Raw genomic sequence first — 19,459 nt, 5'->3', positions numbered from 1 at the left:
GACTTAATGGGAAACCCTGGTGGTGTAGCGGTTAAGAGCTACGGCAGTTCTAATCCACCAGACGCTCCTTGGAAACTTACAGGGCAGTTCTACTCATAGGGTCCTATGGGGCAGTTCTGCACTTTCCTATAGGGTCGCTATGAGTCGGAACCGACTTGTTGGCAGTGGGCTTTTTATATCTTCTCTGGTGAAGTGTATGTTAAAGTCTTTTGGCCATTTTAAAATGAGTGTTTTCTTACTGTTGAATTTAGAGAGTTCTTTTTATTTTCTGGGAACCCTGGTCGCACAGTAGTTAAGAGCTCAGCTGCTAACCGAAAGGTCAGTGGTTCGAATCCACCAGCCACTCCTTGGAAATCGTACGGGACAGGTCTACTCTTTTCTATAGGGTTGCTTTGAGTCAAACTCAACGGCAATGGGTTATATTTTCTGGTACAGAATTCTTTGGGAAGATCAATAAATTAATAATACTGTATTTTGACCGTGGTAAAAAGAGAGAAGACACAGATAGATCACTAATATCAGGAATGAAAGTGTGACCCCAATACTCCCCAGCATGTTTTCTCCTTTTCAAAACGGGCGATTGAGAACTTGTCATAACGCCATGATGAACCTGTAAGTTTTTCTCCTTCCTCTGCCTGCCGTCTGTCTCCTTTGCATACCTTTAATGACTTTGTTCTTTGTTTTAATCTGATGCAAATAACTTTGTTTTGTTCTGTCCAACCACCTATGACTTACACTTCCCCACAGGAAAATCAGACCCCAGGTGTCTGATATGTATATCTTTAGCCTGATAAAGAGATGTCAGGCATGTATCTCTTCAGTCTGATAGAGTCTTTTGTCACTACCTTATAATGAATAACTTTTCCGTCCAGGCCGTGTGCTGACCACAAAGACACTTCTAACCCTTATAAGATTCTGTATAAGCGCTAATGTAAAATCGCTCTTCCATACTCCATAGAGACAGCCTGTGTTGCTGCTGGGTCTCCAGTGATGTATACATCTCCTGAGTTAACTTTCTTACTCTTTCTGACTTGGAGTACGTTTTATTGGCTCTGCTGCTCCAGGGCACAGACCCTAATCGGGTAACAAAAGGATACCACTACAGACCTTAACCAGTTGCCCTGGAGTCAAGGCAACTCCACCTGTATCAGAGTAGAACTGAGTGTGCTCCATAGGGTTTTCAACAGCTGGCTGATTTTTCAGTAGCTTGCCAGGCCTTTCTTCCAAGGTGCCTCTGGATAGACTCGAACTGCCAAACCCTTCTGGTTAGCAACTGAGGGCATTAATCATTTGCACCACCTATAGACTTTAAGGAAATCCTAGTGGCATGGTGATTAAGACTTTGGCTGTTAGCCAAAAAGTTGGCAGTTCGAATCCACCAGGCATTCCCTGGAAACCCTACGGGGCAGTTCTACTTTGTCCTGTAGGGTCGCTATGAGTCAGAATCCACTCCAAGGCAACCGGTCTGGTTTGGTTTCTTGACAAACATTAAAAGTCTAATAAGGGAATACATTATGAATCACACGCCTTTTCCTGCTTCCTCTGGCTAGAAAGACTAGTTTCTTTCAGTTTTAGTCCCCCCGCCCCCCACCCCCCGAATGTTACTCGGTTTCACATAACTGGGGCTACCCTTTGGATGCAGCAGGAAGAGAATAGAGAGAGAAAAATGAGACAACCAGGAGACTATTTCCTGATTTTCTGGGTTTTTAGGTGATTCTCTTGGGGTCTTAGACCGCTCTGCTGACACCGTCAATGCAGCAGTACAGCTTTGGCCGTGCTGGGGCTAGACTTTGTGTAGCGTCGGGAGAAAAATGAAAAAAAAGGGGACTTCCACATTCTGTGACTCTCAGGGGCCCCCTGGTTCTCTGGCCAGAAAAAAAGGACCTTCTCTTGGGAGTTTTTGCTGTCCATGCCCTTTGTGACTCAGGCCACTTTGGGTCAAATCCAGGAGAATAAAAAGGAAGAAAAACCAGAAAACTCATTACCATATTGTTCATTCTTGAAGTTTTGCCTTCTGTCTTTTATGAGTGCTCAGAGTTGCTTTTTTGTACTTTATCCAATAAATGGTTGTTATAGGCTTATTTCATCTTGGCCAGCACGTGTTCTTTAGTAAATTTCTTTTGTGTATGTGTGTGTGTGTTTGTAATACACAGATTCCTCTAATGTACAGTATTTATGGGGCAATACTGATAGGACTTAATCGTGTTGTTGTTAGGTGCCATGGAATCAGTTCCAACTCATAGCGACCCCATGCACAACAGCACAAAACACTGGCTGGTCTTGTGCCATCTTCACAATTGTTGCTATGTTTGAGCCCATTGTTGGGACCACTTGTTGACTGACCATCGTCAGTCCATCTTGTTAAGGGTCTTATTCTTTTTAGATGAACCTCTACTTTACCAGGCATGAGATGTTTCTCCAGGGACTGGTCCCTCCTGACCTCCGGATAACATCTCCAAAGTAAGCGAGAGAAAGTCTCATTATCCTCGCTTCTGAGGAGCATTCTGGCTATACTTCTTTCAAGACAGATTTGTTTGGTCTTGTATGGTACATTCAATATTCTTTGCCAACCAGACCTGTTGCCATCGAGTAGATTCCAACTTTTTGCCAACACCATAATTCAAAGGCATCAATTCGTCAGTCTTGCTTATTCACGGTCCAGCTTTCCCATGCATATGATGCAAGTGAAAACACCATGGCTTGGGTCAGGCGCACTTTAGTCCCCAAGGTGACATCTTTGCTTTTTAACACTTTAAAGAGGTCTTTTGCAGCAGATTTGCCCGATGCAGTGTGTCTTTTGATTTCCTGGCTGCTGCTTCCCTGGGTGTTGATTATGGATCCCGGTAAAATGAAATCCTTGGCAACATCAGTATTTTCTCTGTTTATCATGATGTTGCTTATTGGTCCACTTCTAAGGATTTTGTTTTCTTTATGTTAAATTAACATGTAATCCACACTGAAGGCCATAGTCTTTGATCTTCATCAGTAAGTGCTTCAAATCTTCACTTTTCAGCAAGCAAGGTTGTATCATCTGCATATCGCAGCTTGACTTATCATTAAAAAAAAAAGAAAAATTGTCATAGTTTAGTTTAATTATTTGTTCACAAGTCAGTGTCCCCACTAGACTGAGCTCCTCTGAGGCAGGGATCATGTCTTACTCATTTTTGTATCCATAGTGCCTGGTACAGTGCCTAGCACACTGATAATGCTCAGTAAATTGTTGTTTAATGAAAGAATAGGCCACCTATGCTTTGATGAAGGCTTCATGGATAACCTAAAAGGAAGCTGGAATTTTGAAACCAGAAGCAAATGGAAGCCTGCTTTTAGGTGTCTACAACAATGGCAAATATTAGGTTGCTAATACAACTTTTTTTTTTTTTTAATACAACTATCCCAAGCATTAGTCTAAATTTAAAGGATAAATCAGCCCTTCTTGCTGTAGTGAATATGCTTCATTAAAAGCAGCATATCAGACCTAGAAGAAATAGATGAATTCCTAGAAAAACATTACCTACCTAAACTAACACAATCAGAACTAGAACAACTAAATAGACCCATAACAAAAAAAAGAGATTGAAACGGTACTCAAAAAACTCACAACAAAAAAAAGCCCTGGTCCGGACAGCTTTACTGCGGAGTTCTACCAAACTTAGAGAGCAGAGTTAACACCACTACTACTAAAGGTATTTCAAAGCATAGAAAATGACAGAATACAACCTAACTCATTCTATGAAGCCACCATATCCCTGATACCAAAACCAGGTAAAGACATCACAAAAAAAGAAAATTACAGACCTATATCCCTCATGAACATAGATGCAAAAATTCTCAACAAAATTCTAGCCAATAGAATTCAACAACTTATCAAAAAATAATCTACCACAACCCAGTGGGATTTATACCAGGTATGCAAGGCTGGTTTAATATTAGAAAAACCATTAATGTAATCCACCATATAAATAAAACAAAAGACAAAAACCACATGATCTTATCAATTGATGCAGAAAAGGCATTTGACAAAGTCCAACACCCATTTATGATAAAAACTCTCACCAAAATAGGAATTGAATTTTTTTATACAAAGCCAACAGCCAACATCACTCTAAATGGAGAGAGCCTGAAAGCATTTCCCTTGAGAAAGGGAACCAGACAAGGAAGCCCTTTATCACTGCTGGTATTCAACATTGTGCTAGAGGTCCTAGCCAGAGCAATTAGGCTAGACAAAGAAATAAAGGGCATCCGGATTGGCAAGGAGGAAGTAAAATTATCTCTATTTGCAGATGACATGATCTTATACACAGAAAACCCTAAGGAATCCTCCAGAAAACTACTGAAACTAATAGAAGAGTTTGGCAGAGTCTCAGGTTATAAGATAAACATACAAAAATCACTTGGATTCCTCTACATCAACAAAAAGAACACCGAAGAGGAAATAACCAAATCAATACCATTCACAGTAGCCCCCAAGAAGATAAAATACTTAGGAATAAATCTTACCAAAGATGTAAAAGACCTATACAAAGAAAGCTACAAAGTACTAGTGCAAGAAACTAAAAAGGACCTACATAAGTGGAAAAACATACCTTGCTCATGGATAGGAAGACTTAACATAGTAAAAATGTCTATCCTACCAAAAGCCATCTATACATACAATGCACTTCCAATCCAAATTCCAATGACATTTTTTAATGTGATGGAGAAACAAATCAACTTCATATGGAAGGGAAAGAAGCCCCGGATAAGTAAAGCATTACTGAAAAAGAAGAAGAAAGTGGGAGGCCTCACTCTACCTGATTTTAGAACATATTATACAGCCACAGTAGTCAGAACAGCCTGGTACTGGTACAACAACAGGCACATAGACCAATGAAACAGAATTGAGAACCCAGATGTAAATCCATCCACATATAAGCAGCTGATATTTGACAAAGGCCCAGTGTCAGTTAATTGGGGAAAAGATAGTCTTTTTAACAAATGGTGCTGGCATAACTGGATATCCATTTGCAAAAAAATGAAACAGGACCCATACCTCACACCATGCACAAAAACTAACTCCAAGTGGATCAAACACCTAAACATAAAGACTAAAACAATAAAGATCATGGAAGAAAAAATAGGGACGTTAGGAGCCCTAATACAAGGCATAAACAGAATACAAAATATTACCAAAAATGACGAAGAGAAACCAGATAACTGGGAGCTCCTAAGAATCAGACACCTATGCTCATCTAAAGACTTCACCAAAAGAGTAAAAAGACCACCTACAGACTGGGAAAGAGTTTTCAGCTATGACATCTCTGACCAGCGCCTGATCTCTAAAATCTATATGATTCTGTTAAAACTCAACCACAAAAAGACAAACAACCCAATCAAAAAGTGGGCAAAGGATATGAACACGCACTTCACTAAAGAAGATATTCAGGCAGCTAACAGAAACATGAGAAAATGCTCTCGATCATTAGCCATTAGAGAAATGCAAATTAAAACTACGTTGAGATTCCATCTCACTCCAACAAGGCTGGCATTAATCCAAAAAACACAAAATAATAAATGTTGGAGAGGCTGCGGAGAGATTAGAACTCTTATACACTGCTGGTGGGAATGTAAAATGGTACTTTGGAAATCTATCTGGCGTTTTCTTAAAAAGTTAGAAATAGAGCTACCATACAACCCAGAAATCCCACTCCTCAGAATATACCCTAGAGGAATAAGAGCCTTTACACGAACAGATATATGTACACCCATGTTTATTGCAGCTCTGTTTACAATAGCAGAAAGCTGAAAGCAACCAAGGTGTCCATCAAGGGATGAATGGTTAAATAAATTGTGGTATATTCACACAATGGAATACTACATACGCATCGATAAACAACATCATAACATGGAGGAACCTGGAAGGCATTATGCTAAGTGAAATTAGTCAGAGGCAAAAGGACAAATATTGTATAAGACCACTACTATAAGATCTTGAGAAATAGTATAAACTGAGAAGAACACATACTTTTGTGGTTACGAGGTGGGGAGGGTGGGAGGGTGGGAGAGGGTTATTTACGGATTAGTTAGTAGATAAGAACTACTTTAGGTGAAGGGAAGGACAATACTCAATACACAGAAGGTCAGCTCAACTGGGATGGACCAAAAGCAAAGAAGTTTCTGGGATAAACTTAATGCTTCAAAGGTCAGCGAAGCAAGGGTGGGGGTTTGGGGACTATGGCTTAAGGGGACTTCTATGTCAATTGGCAAAATAATTCTATTATGAAAACATTCTGCATCCCACTTTGAAATGTGGCATCTGGGGTCTTAAATGCTAACAAGCGGCCATCTAAGATGCATCAATTGGTCTCAACTCACCTGGATCAAAGGAGAATGAAGAACACCAAGGTCACAGGATAACTATGAGCCCAAGAGACAGAAAGGGCCACATGAACCAGAGACTTACATCATCCTGAGGCCAAAAGAACTAGATGGTGCCCGGCCACAACCGATGACTGCCCTGACAGGGAGCACAACAGAGAACCCCTGAGGGAACAGGACAACAGTGGGATGCAGACCCCAAATTCTCTTAAAAAGACCAGACTTACTGGTCTGACTGAGACTAAAGGAATCCCAGCGGTCATGGTCCCCAAACCGTCTGTTGGCCCAGGACAGGAAACATTCCCAAAGACTACTCATCAGACATGGAAGGGAGTGGACAATGGGTTGGAGAGAGATACTGATGAAGAGTGGACTACTTGTATCAGGTGGACACTTGAGACTGTGTTGGCATATCCTGTCTGGAGGGGAGATAGGAGGGTAGAGAGGGTTAGAAACTGGCAAAAAGGTCACGAAAGGAGAGACTGGAAGAAGGGAGCGGGCTGACTCATTAGGGGGAGAGTAAGTGGGAGTATGGAGTAAGGTGTATATAAGGTTATATGTGACAGACTGACTTGATTTATAAACTTTCACTTAAAGCACAATAAAAATTGTTAAAAGAAAAAATAATAATAAAAAAGCAACATATCAGAGAAATGGACCAAGGGCAGGAGTTCCAGGAACAGTAACCATAGATTTGGCCAACGGAGGTAATAAATTTTCTGGGGAAAACTCTGCTTTTAATATATTATGCTTTATTCACATATGTGGTGTCTTAGTTATGTAGCGCTGCTGTAACAGAAATACTACAAGTAGATGGCTTTAACAAACAGAAATTTATTTTCCTACCATTTAAGAGGCTAGAAGTCTGAATTCAGGGTGCCAACTGTAGGGGAAGGCTTTCTCTGTGGGCTCTGGAGGAAAGTTCTTATCTCTTTGAGCTTCTGGTCCTGGGCAATCTTCATGTGGCTTGGCAAGTGTCTTCCCCCATCTCTGCTTCTCTTGCTTGCTTGTTTAATCTCTTTTATATCTCAAAAGAAATTGACTCAAGATACACCCTACACTAACCCTGCCTCATTAACATAACAAAGACAATCCATTCCCAGATGGGATTATAACCAAGGGGCACGGAGGTTAGGATTTACAACACACATTTTGGGGGACACAATTCAATCCATAACAGGCGTGAACCATGACTGATTTTGCTGATACTATAGAATAAAAACAATGAAGAACATCTCAATTATGCATCTTTGTTCACAGTGATTTCTCTAAAATAGATTTATAAAATATAGAACACAGTTTCAATATGCTCCTTCATTTCAAATGCCAAAAAAATGAGGTTTAGTACTGAGATCATTTCCATTGGATTTTATATTAGTATCAATTAATGAGCCTGATTTTAAATTTAAGAAGTAAACCTTAATTATTTCTTTTTCTAAATGAGTGTCAGCTGATTTAATCTAGCCCAAATGAATGGGTCTCTTTTGGTTGATCAATACGAAAGAGAAACTCTGCAGGTACGAAATATCCAAGATACTCCACGGTATCTGGGGTAGTATCATAATGGTAGTGTCCACCTTCTCCATGATGACTGAAAAAATGAGTGTGCTCCAATCGCAAATCAAACCCCTAGGAGAACAGACAAAGCATCTGTTACAATTCCTATTATTTTGGATAGGATTTTTTAAGGGGGAGAGAGACCTTTTTTTAATTTATGTTACAACAGTTTATTTTATTTTTTAAATATGTAATGCATTCACATGATTCAAAATTCAAAGGATGAAGAAGGATAAAATCAGTAAAATGTCTTGTTCCGCTTCCTCCCCTCCCGACTTACTTCCTTTCCTTGCAAGGAATATAAGGAATTTCTTGTCCATCCTCCCAGAAATATTCATCTTTTTTACTGAAGTGGTAGTACTCTACACAATCTTCTGCATATTGCTTTTTTCCCATAACAATATACCTTTGAGGTCTTTGCATATTAGAACATAAAAGAGCTTCCCCATTCTTTCGTACTTACATGGTGTTCACTATATGGATATACTATTTCCCAGTTGACAATTAGATTATTTCCAATTCTTCTGCTAATACAACAATGGTGTTAACTATTGTCATTTTACGTATCTGTGCAAATAGTTAAGGATACATTCCTCGGATATAATTTCTAGATCAAAAGATATGACCAGTCATTATTCTGGGAAACATTTGCCTTGAACTGGTCTATACTGCACTGTTTTTCTCTAAGGGTAAGCTTGTAGTATTGTCTTAGAATATAATGAACACCAGATAAGATGATAGGAGATCTGAATCCCGGTTCTGATTTCGCTACTTAACATGGCTCTGGGTGCCATTTAAAATGCCTGTGCCTTCATTTTCTCTAAGGTAGAATTTGCTCTACCTAAAGCATAGGTGACTGGTCACTTGCTCCCCTAACTTTCAAGATAATTCTAGATATTATCTTAGTTCTTAAAAAACAACACAAAAAGTAGGATAAAAACATGAGTCCTAAAACTCAGGCGTTATCATTGTAGTATACTGCAATATAAAAGGGAAATACAGACTTACTGGGTCTCTGGAGACAAAAACTGGCAGACAAACCAAAGGAGCCTTCATCTCATAAAAATTCAACCATTTATTCACGTCTTCCTCAGAGTTCAATGGGCAGGAAGAAAATTCTGCAGGCTACAAGAAAAAAATCATTAAGTAAATATACTGAATGTTAACTCACTGCCATCAAGTCAATTCCGACCCTTTGAGGGACCCTATATTTTTTTTATATAGGACAGAGAACTGTCCCATAGGGTTTCCAGGGCTGTAATATTTATGGAAGCAGACTGGACACCTTTCTCCCTCATGGTGGCTGGTGGGTTAGAACTGCCAACCTTTCAGTTAGCAGCAGAGTGCTTAACCACTGTGCCACCAGGGTTCCTACACTGAATATTACTGAAAGTTAAAACTTAGAAATATATGCAGTTTCATTAAGTTAAAAAAATGTATGCCCTCTTTGACATTCTAGTGACTATTTTGGGCATCAAGAGAAGTTATGTACTTTAGTTTTCCAAAGAATAGTCAATGTGTACAAACTAAAACTGATGAAGGAATGAGTCTAATATATTTTTATTTTTCATAGCCTACCAGTTTTCTTGTGACTATGTTGCCATCCTAATCTGCAATCTCATTACTCCTACCAGTACATGAAAGAAAAAAGCAAGGCACGAAAAGTAGATAGAAGGAAAGCTTTGCGTCATCCTCTGTTTTTATGGTTCCTTGAATTCAAATAAAAAACCTGTTGTCATGGGGTGGATTCTGGCTCATAGCGACCCTATAAGGACAGAGTAGAACTGCCCCATGAGGTCTCCAAGGCTGTAATCTTTAAGGAAGCAGGCTGCCACATCTTTCGCAGAGCAGATGGTGGGTTAAAACCACAGGAATTTTGATTAGCAGTCAAGCACTTAACCACTGTGCTACCAGGGTTCCTTTGAACTCAAATACATTTACAAACATAAATAAATAAGTACACGCACACACACACCATTATTTATGGTAATGCTCTCCTGTTCACTCCTGATAAGAGCTACTAAAGGCTGAAGAATTTATAAATTATAAATTGCTGAAGAATTAGAAAGTTTAAATCTCATCTAAATGAAATCTATACACCCAGGAATTAGGAAGAAAGGAGTGCTTCTATGTACTTTTGAAGACAGCTGGGGTTTTTTTGGTTAAGAACAAAATATAAGCTTCATCTGGAAGTGCAAAACATTATGATTCGGTCCTATAATCCTTTGGTATTTATAAATATATCTATAATTCTTTTGCTAATAATTTGGAAAAGTAAGTAGGTTTACAAATACTACCTCTTTCTATACAGGATCGCTGGCTTGCCACTTAAAATTATCAAGATGAAAAAGCATTAAAATACTACATTATCTTATGGCTTTACTGAAAAAATGAAAAAGAAATTAAGTTGAAGTTATTTTTATGGCTCATTCATTCATGTACCAAAAGTTATAAAATAAAAAGTCCCAAATGCCCTGGGTCTGGCTTTGTATTCAATCTCTAATGCTTTATAAACTGATTTAGTCCCTTAGATTATAACTTTTCATAATGAGTTCTTTCCCCAAAAGCACAACCATCTTAATAGTGAAGTTTAGTATGTATTGAGCTTGGGATTCTGGGATTGAAAATAATATTTAGTTTCTAGGGCTTATACTCACATCTATCTTGTTCTTAAAAACACACTGAAAAGAAAGTTCTAATATATTAACATGAAAAAAGAACTCTAGCTAGATGTTATCTCACAATGTGATTTATAGTATTGTCTGTCATCTAAATTTTAAAATAATAGGCTCATAGTAAAAGGATTTTACTCAGGATGTCTTCAAAGATAGAATTATCAAAGTATATTAAAAAATCCTAAATTCTTAAGTGTGGTCGCATACACACACACACACACACACACACACACACACCCCCAACACATGCAGAGCCTTACCATAATGTGAGTTTTCACCTTCCCCTTCTGAACGAGGAAAGTACCTCCCATACCTACAGGCTTATCTCCGTAATGTTTTTCAAGAGTCTGTCTCATACAAGTCACAAAGTTAAGTTCTCCAGTTCTTCTTTTGGCTTTCACCTCAATGACCTACGGAGAACATAAATACACATACCACTGTTTTAAAATGCAACACTTGATGTTGCATTTTAAACTTCCGAAGTGAAACATCATATAATTAATGCCATCCTACAAATATTCACTTGTCTGTTTACAGCACCCAGATCTGAGTTGATGTGTCTCAAATACTCTGTGAGTCTTGATCAGTCAGACATATGCCAGTCATATATAATTAACTCATGGTTTCCTGGAGAAAATCGCAGCTAAATCCTGCATTTAACCCTGGAGACACTCACCACACGTGTCAAGGTGAAAACAGATAGAAAATCCTCTGGTTTAAGGGATTAACCTCCGGTTTTTTTTTATGGGGGGAATGATTACATTTTCTGACTTCCCTCAATATTCTGACTGAACCTATGTTATCTCTATTAGGTTATTTAGCCTTTACTACTTCATTTCCAAAGGAGCTGAAGTGGCTGTCTCTATTAAGATATCCAAGAGCCCTCACAACTGCTAAGAATGAAGTCATCTTTTTATATGCTAACATGAAGTAAATATGAAGGAAGGCACTAATTCACCTTACTTTTTTCTTGCTAAAATGTCCTGCTACCATCATCCCTGTCTAGTTGAATCAGTGTATAAACTGTTAGGAACAAGCAAACCACCTATTTTGCTACCTATAGGTAGGAATCATCTATTTTAGCTGCATGGTTAGTTTAAGCGACTAACTCATTCCTCAAATTACTATCCTGTTACCTTTTAGTTACGCAGAAAAAAGAAACTGCTTACTGAGTATTATTTTTAACCTTAGCTTTAAATAAGTCTCTCACTCTTACAGTAGTACCCTGAATCTTTCATAACTGGGTTATTCAAGGGGCTTTGCCTTAAGCAACTTTTGATTTTTTTTTTAATGAAAATCATGTTTGAAGTCATAAAATTTTCAAAGTTTTAACTACTGGAGACTATTTAGCAAATACAGTGTTATTATGGACAATCACCTTGCCAGGTTGGCCCTCACTGGCAAAAAGATTAGCCATTAATGCACACCCAAAATCATGATATTTCTCACTGTATTTCTCTAGCAGGCACCCTCCATCTGCAGGGTTAACACGGGCAAAGTAACTTCCATTCACAGGAGGTTTGTGTTCACTCTCCGTTTGAACAACTGGCATAAACTGAAAAGTAAATAAAACAATTTGTCAATCCTATAAAGGGATTATCTTTAAAAATGTGACAAAATATTTTATCCCAGACTTGAAAACATTTTTATTTCAAGACCTAATAAGAGAACATAAAACATGCACTATTAAATTTTAGACACCAAATGTTAAAGAAACAGAGATACAAAATACCAAAAATCTGGAAAACATAAAACGTTTACAGAATTTCTTAGTGATTCTACAGCATTTGTAACATTTCCTTAAAATGTCTAATTTTAAATTTGAAGCTTTTTTTCTATCTGGAACACAAGGCAAATGATGTGTCTGCAAAAGAAGTTGTGTGATCACTGACAAATGGTCACATCTGAAAAGGCTGAGTGAATGCGCAGACTGACTGCACTCTTCCATTCATGAAGTGTCAAGAAACACTGATGCAATATTTTTGTGTTGAAAATGTACTGACACGTGTAATAATATATAGTACCTTTGGCAAATAATCAACACACTTCTCTAGACTGAAAGAGAGCACTGACTAGATCATTACGTATTCTATTCATCTTCTGATCCAAAGCTGCCCTTTACCAAAAGCAAAGAATTACAGAGGAGCTAGGAATCCTCTGATGTGTGAGGATAAAAATCTTTTACATTCCAGGGTCTACAGTGGGACCTTGGATTCATCTCGGGCTGCACCTACGCCATCAGAGAATTTCTGTAAATAGTGGCTAGTGCTCCATGACAGTTGGGCCAAGGGTAGAATATGCTATAAAAACAGTATCAAATGATGTGACATGACACCAACCACTTACAAGTCAAGCAGGCTTTCTGATAGTAAAAGGAAAAAGGCAAACCAAATGTCAGATCAATAATTACATTATATATACACTGACCTCAGCATTGAACCCAAGAGTCTGAAATGGGCCTGCCCCTGCTCCAAAAATGAAAGCTCCAGGCAGCTTGATTTCTTTTGCAATCTTATTCAGATCATAAACCTATATAAGAGAACAAGAAATATTACTTAAATTAGATCACAGTGGGACCCTGGACTCATAAATTATAACTTATAGTAATTCTCTGGTTTTCTTTTTATTACGAATCCATAACACTTCCTTGCCACATTGATCAATGGCTCTTCAAATAAATAAGAGGAATCAACCCAACATTTATGATCTTCATGCGAATGTGAAGAGAAAAAGTACAACACTTACTTTTTTTAGGTTTACAAGAGGCAATAAGTAAGGCACACCTCCTACATCTGCAATTCTAGTTTTCCCACAGATGCCTAAAAAAACATAAGCCATCTTAAAAACACAAGAACATCTAAGTATAAATGCCAGAAGACACTAATTTATTAAGAGTATACAACTTCTCCAGTCTCATAGAGTTTTACGAACAGCAGGGGCTGAAAGATGTATACAGCTAGGACCCCTCCCTATTCTAACTACCTGTGTTTCTAGTATCTTCATAACTTGATATAACTGGTAGCATAAAGCCAACAGAAAGTTGATGATAGAGCAAGGGCTAGACTTGGGGCAAAGTCTGGATTTGATGAGATTTTTAGAATTTGTAATGACATACTCCTTTTAAAATCTAGGTGGCTTTTTTTGCTAAAATTGTTTAATTTATCTCTGGTAGAATATAATTAGCTCTTTTAAAAATCCATATTGGGAAATCCTCTTGCCAAAGTTGCTTACTCTTAAGATTGTTTATGAAAATGACAGGCTAATTAGAGATAACTTCAGATGAGAGGAACTTTATTTACATTTCACATTTTATTTACAGGTTGGGAGAAGGCACTTTTATTTTTTAAATGCAGAGTAGAGAATAATCACCTTTTGTTTGAGAAAGGGTAGTCCTGTTAGTTTCATACTAACATAACAACCTGTTGCTGTCATGTAGATTCCGACTCAGAGCGGCCCTATAGGACAGAGCAGAACTGCCCCATAGGGTTTCCAAGGAGCAGCTGGTAGATTTAAACTGCCGGCCTTATGGTTAGTAGCTGAGCTCTTAACCACTGCACCACCAGGGCTCTACTAACATATTACATAGTAAAATAATTATGACTGCTCTATTTATTTTTTTATTGTGCTTTAGATGAAGCTTTACAGAAAAAACTAGCTTCTCATTAAACAATTACTACACATTGTTTTGTGACATTGTTTACCAACACCACAACATGTCATCACTCTCCCTTCTCAACCTTGGGTTCCCAATCACCAGCTTTCCTGTCCCCTCCTGCCTTCTAGTCCTTGCCCCTGGGCTGGTATGCACCTTTAGTCTAGTTTTGTTTAAGGGTGAACTTCAGGAGTGACTTCAGTACTAAGCTAAAAGGGTGTCCAGGGGCCATACTCTCGGGATTTCTCCAGTCTCTGTCCGGCCAATAAGTCTGGTCTTTTTTTGTGAGTTAGAATTTTGTTCTCCATTTTTCTCCAGCTCTGACCAGAACCCTCTATTGTGATCCCTGTCAGTGATTGTTCTATTTCTTTAGCTATACAGAGAGTAGATGTACAAAATTCTAATAGGCCTCACTTGTAACTGCGGATTTTGGAAACGTTTTCCTTGCAATTAGCAGAAATTACTCATGGATAAGACACTAGTAAGTGATAGTAACATGGAAAGGATGTTTAGAGAAACCATTAAGGGGCTATTTCAGTAGTCTAGGCAAAACACAAACAATAAGCTAATAACGATGACTGTAGAGATTGAGGAGGAATAAAGAAAGGAGAATAGGAAACTATGGTGAGGTAATAAGTTAAATTTTAGACATGTTGACTTCAAGTCATCACTAGTATATACAGGTAGAGATGTACTGTAAGCAGATGGAAATACTAATCTATAGGTAAGAAAGAGAGGTATCTAGGTGAGATGTACAGATTACAAAGTTGTATCAAGGTAGTAATTAAAACCACAAGAGTAGATGGAAAATCCCAGAGACAGTGTACAGACTAAGAAGAGGCTGAGGAAAGAATTCTGGAAAACATCAATAATTGATACTAAAAAATTAGAAAGAGAAAGGAGCAAGGAAAAATGATGAAGAACATCAAGGAAGCAGGAAAAGTACCAAGAGAGGAGAGAAGAAAGAACCACAGGGAGAAGAGAAAGAACCAAGAGCACAAGTGCCAAAAGATAGCAATACCCACTGCCGTCAAGTCAATTCTGACTCATATCGACCCTACAGGATGGAGTAGAGTTTACAAGGAGCGCCTAGTGGATTTGAACTGCCGGCCTTTTGGTTAGCGGCCGTAGCACTTAACCACTACACCACCAGGGTTTCTGAGATAGCAATAGTCAGCCTCAAATATATAGCAAGATTACATTGGTGACCTTAGCAAAACCAGTTCATATAGAAGATGCCTAACTGTGTTTATGAAAGATGATACATATACATAGCCGGCTTCCTTAGTATTACAACTTAAATACTCACAAGTTATTGAATAGAAAACTGTTTTTCAAAGTATAACACTTTGGATGAAAGAATTAAGGTAACCATTTTCCTTCTTCCTTGTACTTTTCTGTTTTATGATTTTTTATTTATTTGCTTATTTACTTATTTAGCAGGGAGTACATATTATTCTTGGGAGCCCTGATGGCATAGTGGTTAAAGAGTTTGGCTACAAACTAAAAGGTCGGCAGTTAGAATCCACCAGGCGCTCTTTAGAAACCCTATGGGGCAGTTACTCTGTCCTATATGATTGCTATGAGTCGGAATCGACTCAATGGCAACAGGTTATATATTATTCTTATATTTAGAATAAACATGGCTATAAAAAAAAAGTATGCTAAATGCTGTCAAAGTAATTTAGACTTCCAAATGGTACATAAAACTCATAGAATTTACAGACGTACTTTAAATCAAAGACTGTTTAAGCTGGAAAGACACAAAAAGAACACTTAATCCTATCCCCCACTGAGGCCCAGATATATTAAGTGGTTTACCCAGGGCAATGAAATCAGCATGTGGCAGAGACAACTAGAGTGCAAGGCTTCTATGACAAATTAGCTTTTTTTCTTTAAATAATTTATTTGATGTTATTGTTAAGAATATACACAGCAAAAACACCAATTCAAGTTTCTACACGTACAATTCAGTGACATTGATTACATTCTTTGAGTTGTGCAACCATTCTCAGCCTCCTTTTTCTGAGTTGTTCCTTTCCCATTAACATAAACTCACTTCCCTCTAAGGTCCTATCTAATTTTTCAAGTTGTTGCTGGCAATTTGATCCCATATAGATAGATCTTAAAAGAGCATTATGCTCACGGCAGACATTCTTTACTAGTTAAGCTAAACCACTGTTTGGTTTTAAGAACATTTCAGGGGATATTTTTGGTTTAAAGATTATCTTAGGGCAGTAGTTTCAAGGGTTCATCCAGCCTCCATGGCTCCAGGAAATCTGGAGTCCATGAGAATTTGAAATTCTGTTCTGCGTTTGTCGCTTTTGATCAGGATTTTTCTATAGAATCTTTGATCAAAATGTTCAGTAAGGGTAGCTGGGCACTATCTAGTTCCTCTGGTCTCATGGCAAAGGAAGCAGTTGTTCATAGAGGCAACTAACCAAACGTTCTATTTTCTCTTCCTATTCCTGACTCTCCTTGATCCTCTGTTGCTCCAGGCAAATGGACATCAATTGCTGTGCCTTGAATGGCCACTTGCAAGCTCTGAAGACTCGAGACACTACACAACAAACTAGGAGGAAGAAGAGAAGTACTAAACATGTTATTAGGTATGGCAAATTGGCTTTTAAGAAAGATGTCAATTATATAATAAAGGAACACTGAGATAGTTTATCTCTAAATTCCTCACCACAGCAGGGTATAATGGAAGAAGCTTGGACTTTGGAAGCAAATAGGACTTTGGAAGCAGACAGACCTAGATGTGAATTTCAATTACAAACTAGGTCAGGTTGGGCTTACTTAACCTCTGAGCTTTACTTTTCTCATCTATAATCTGGTAGTGTTATTATAAAAATTGATTAACAGATCAAGTATACGTGTCTATCACACTGTCTGAAAAATTATATTTACTCAACCAATTTAATTTCCCTTCCTTCTCACTTAAGATATTGGCCAGATCATCACCTGGCAAATAAGTATTAAATTGATGATTCGAATACAAGGCTCTTAAGATCCCTTCTGATTTTAAATAAATAAATAAAAACATAACAATTAAATTCCTGTAACAGACACTTGAACAAATAAAAACACCACCACCATGTGATATCAAGGATTCTAGCATAATGAATATCTGTTTAAATTGTGAAGATTATAAAAATGCATAAAACAAAGTCTCTTTCCACAGGGTATAAAGTTAAGTTTGACCAATATAAGATAAAAAATGAGCACAGAAATTAAGCATAATTTAGCCTGTAAGGTGGAAAAACATCTTTTCTCTGTGGATAATTTAAAATAATCCTTAAATATAAACCTGATTTCAAAAAAGATAGGGACTGAAAAATAAAAGCTAATTGCAAAAACTGCTTACCTTTTGCAGGAAAAGTAAATGGTTCCTTAGTCAAATCAGGGCAATCAACTACAGAGACCTGGACATCAGCAAAGTTATCTTTTAACCCTTTCTGCAGAACTAATAAAGACAAGAAAAAGCGGAATTTAACATGAGGTAAAAACTTGGCCACCACATATCGAATCTTCCCTAACTTTTTTGTGTGTCACACTCCCAAACTAAACTCATTTAACAAAAATATTGGGTGGGGAAAATGGTAATAAATAATGCTTAGACATTAGATCCATAATTAATCATAAGGTATAATAGACTAAGACAGACACATTAATATCTTATAACAAAAAAAAAAAAAGAACAACAAAATCTGTTGCCATCAAGTCGATTCCCACTCATAGTAATCCTCTAGGACAGTGCAGAACTACCCCACAGGGTTCCCAAGGAGCGTCTGAGGGATTCGAACTGCTGACCTTTTGGTTAGCAGCCATAGCTCTTAACCACTGCGCCACCAGGGCACCTTCTAACTTATAAAAACATAGTGATTATAAATCATTGAAAAGAAACAGACTGCACACATAGCCAGAGACTATCTTCCTTTTGGGGAGAGAATTCCAAAGACCTATTGAAATGTAAATATTTAAACTGTTTTAAAATAAATTATATGCAACAACTGCAATGAAGCTTACAATCAAGAAATGTTGAGCAAAAGAAAAAAGAAGCCAGATACCAAATAGTATATACTGTATGACTTCATTTATGTGTATTTCAAAAACAGGCAACTAGTAGAAGTCGGAATAGTGGTTCTCTCTGGAGGTGAGGATATTAACCGGCAAGGTACAGAAAGGCGCCTTCTGGGATGCGGGACATAGTCTGTCACTTAATCTGGATGGAGGTTACATGGGTATAAACATATGTTAAAATGCATCCAGTTGTACACTTTATATCAGTGCACTTTACGATAGACATTACACCTCCATAGAAATGTAAAAAAATAAGCACAGGTGTCTCAAAGTTATAAACCTAAGAACAATGTACTTTATGTACAAACAGTCTTAACAAAAATTTTCTGATAGAAGGACCAGCCATTATTGTTTATTCTTCTTTTCTAAATTTTATTTTGTTGTTGTTGAGAATATACACAGCAAAACATACACCAATTCAACAATTTCTGTATGTACAATTTAGTGACGCTGATTACTTTCTTTGAGTTGTGCAACCTTTCTCACCCTCCTTTTCTGAGTTGTTCCTCCCTTATTAACATAAACCCACTGCCTGGTAAGATTCCTATGTAATCCTTCAAGTTGCTGTTGTTAATTTGATCCCATATAGATAATTGTTAAATGAGCATAATGCTCAAGGCAGACTTTTTTTTACTAGTTATACTACCATTCAGTTTTAGGATAACTTTAGGGGACATTTTGGGTTTAAGGACATTATGGTTTATTGTTTTGGAATTACACACTCTAAAAACACAAAGTTATCCTAAATCTAGCCATATAAACATTCCATATCAGATCTTTTGGAGCCCTGGTGGCACAGTAATTAAGAGCTAGGCTGCTAACCAAAAGGTTCGCAGTTTGAATTCACCAGCTACTCCTTCGAAACCCTATGGGGCAGTTCTACTCTGTCTTACAGGGTTGCTATGAGTTGGAATCGACTCAATGGCAATGGGTTTGATTTTTTTTGACCAGATCTTTTATCTATATGAGAATAGGAACCAAAATGAAAAATCCCCCTATCAACACAATAACTGTAAATTAATGAATATATAAATTAAGATTCAGGGTGTAGAAAATAGTAAAATCTATTTTTACCAATTACAAAGGGACCATGTTCTTGCTATAAGATATTCTTGCTATAAGATATTCTGAAATACTG

The 19,459-nt window shown here is 37.6% G+C and overlaps 1 protein-coding gene across 3 annotated transcripts in view; it reads right to left on the bottom strand.

Moving 5' to 3' along the window:
• Positions 1–6,045: 6,045 nt before the first annotated feature.
• Positions 6,046–19,459, bottom strand: part of C7H11orf54 (chromosome 7 C11orf54 homolog) — an 18,899-nt gene continuing 5,485 nt past the window's right edge. The window contains exons 1-7 of one of the 3 annotated variants that reach the window (XM_064288825.1): positions 16,680–17,556; positions 13,332–13,405; positions 13,014–13,115; positions 11,965–12,141; positions 10,847–10,996; positions 8,920–9,036; positions 6,046–7,983 (exon numbers count right to left, since the gene is read on the bottom strand). In XM_064288825.1, coding sequence (XP_064144895.1) covers positions 7,810–7,983; positions 8,920–9,036; positions 10,847–10,996; positions 11,965–12,141; positions 13,014–13,115; positions 13,332–13,405; positions 16,680–16,839 — 954 coding nt within the window. In that variant the 5' untranslated portion in view covers positions 16,840–17,556 and the 3' untranslated portion in view covers positions 6,046–7,809. Of the gene's footprint in view, positions 7,984–8,919; positions 9,037–10,846; positions 10,997–11,964; positions 12,142–13,013; positions 13,116–13,331; positions 13,406–16,679; positions 17,557–17,605; positions 17,707–19,459 lie in introns of those variants that run through there. The other 2 variants (XM_010595389.3, XM_064288826.1) reach the window with 2 other exon arrangements.

This window comes from Loxodonta africana, chromosome 7, assembly GCF_030014295.1.
Source record: "Loxodonta africana isolate mLoxAfr1 chromosome 7, mLoxAfr1.hap2, whole genome shotgun sequence".
In the NCBI taxonomy this organism is placed as follows: Eukaryota; Metazoa; Chordata; class Mammalia; order Proboscidea; family Elephantidae; genus Loxodonta; species Loxodonta africana.
Note: the sequence above shows the minus strand (reverse complement) of the source record. Positions and strands in the feature narration are given on the sequence as shown.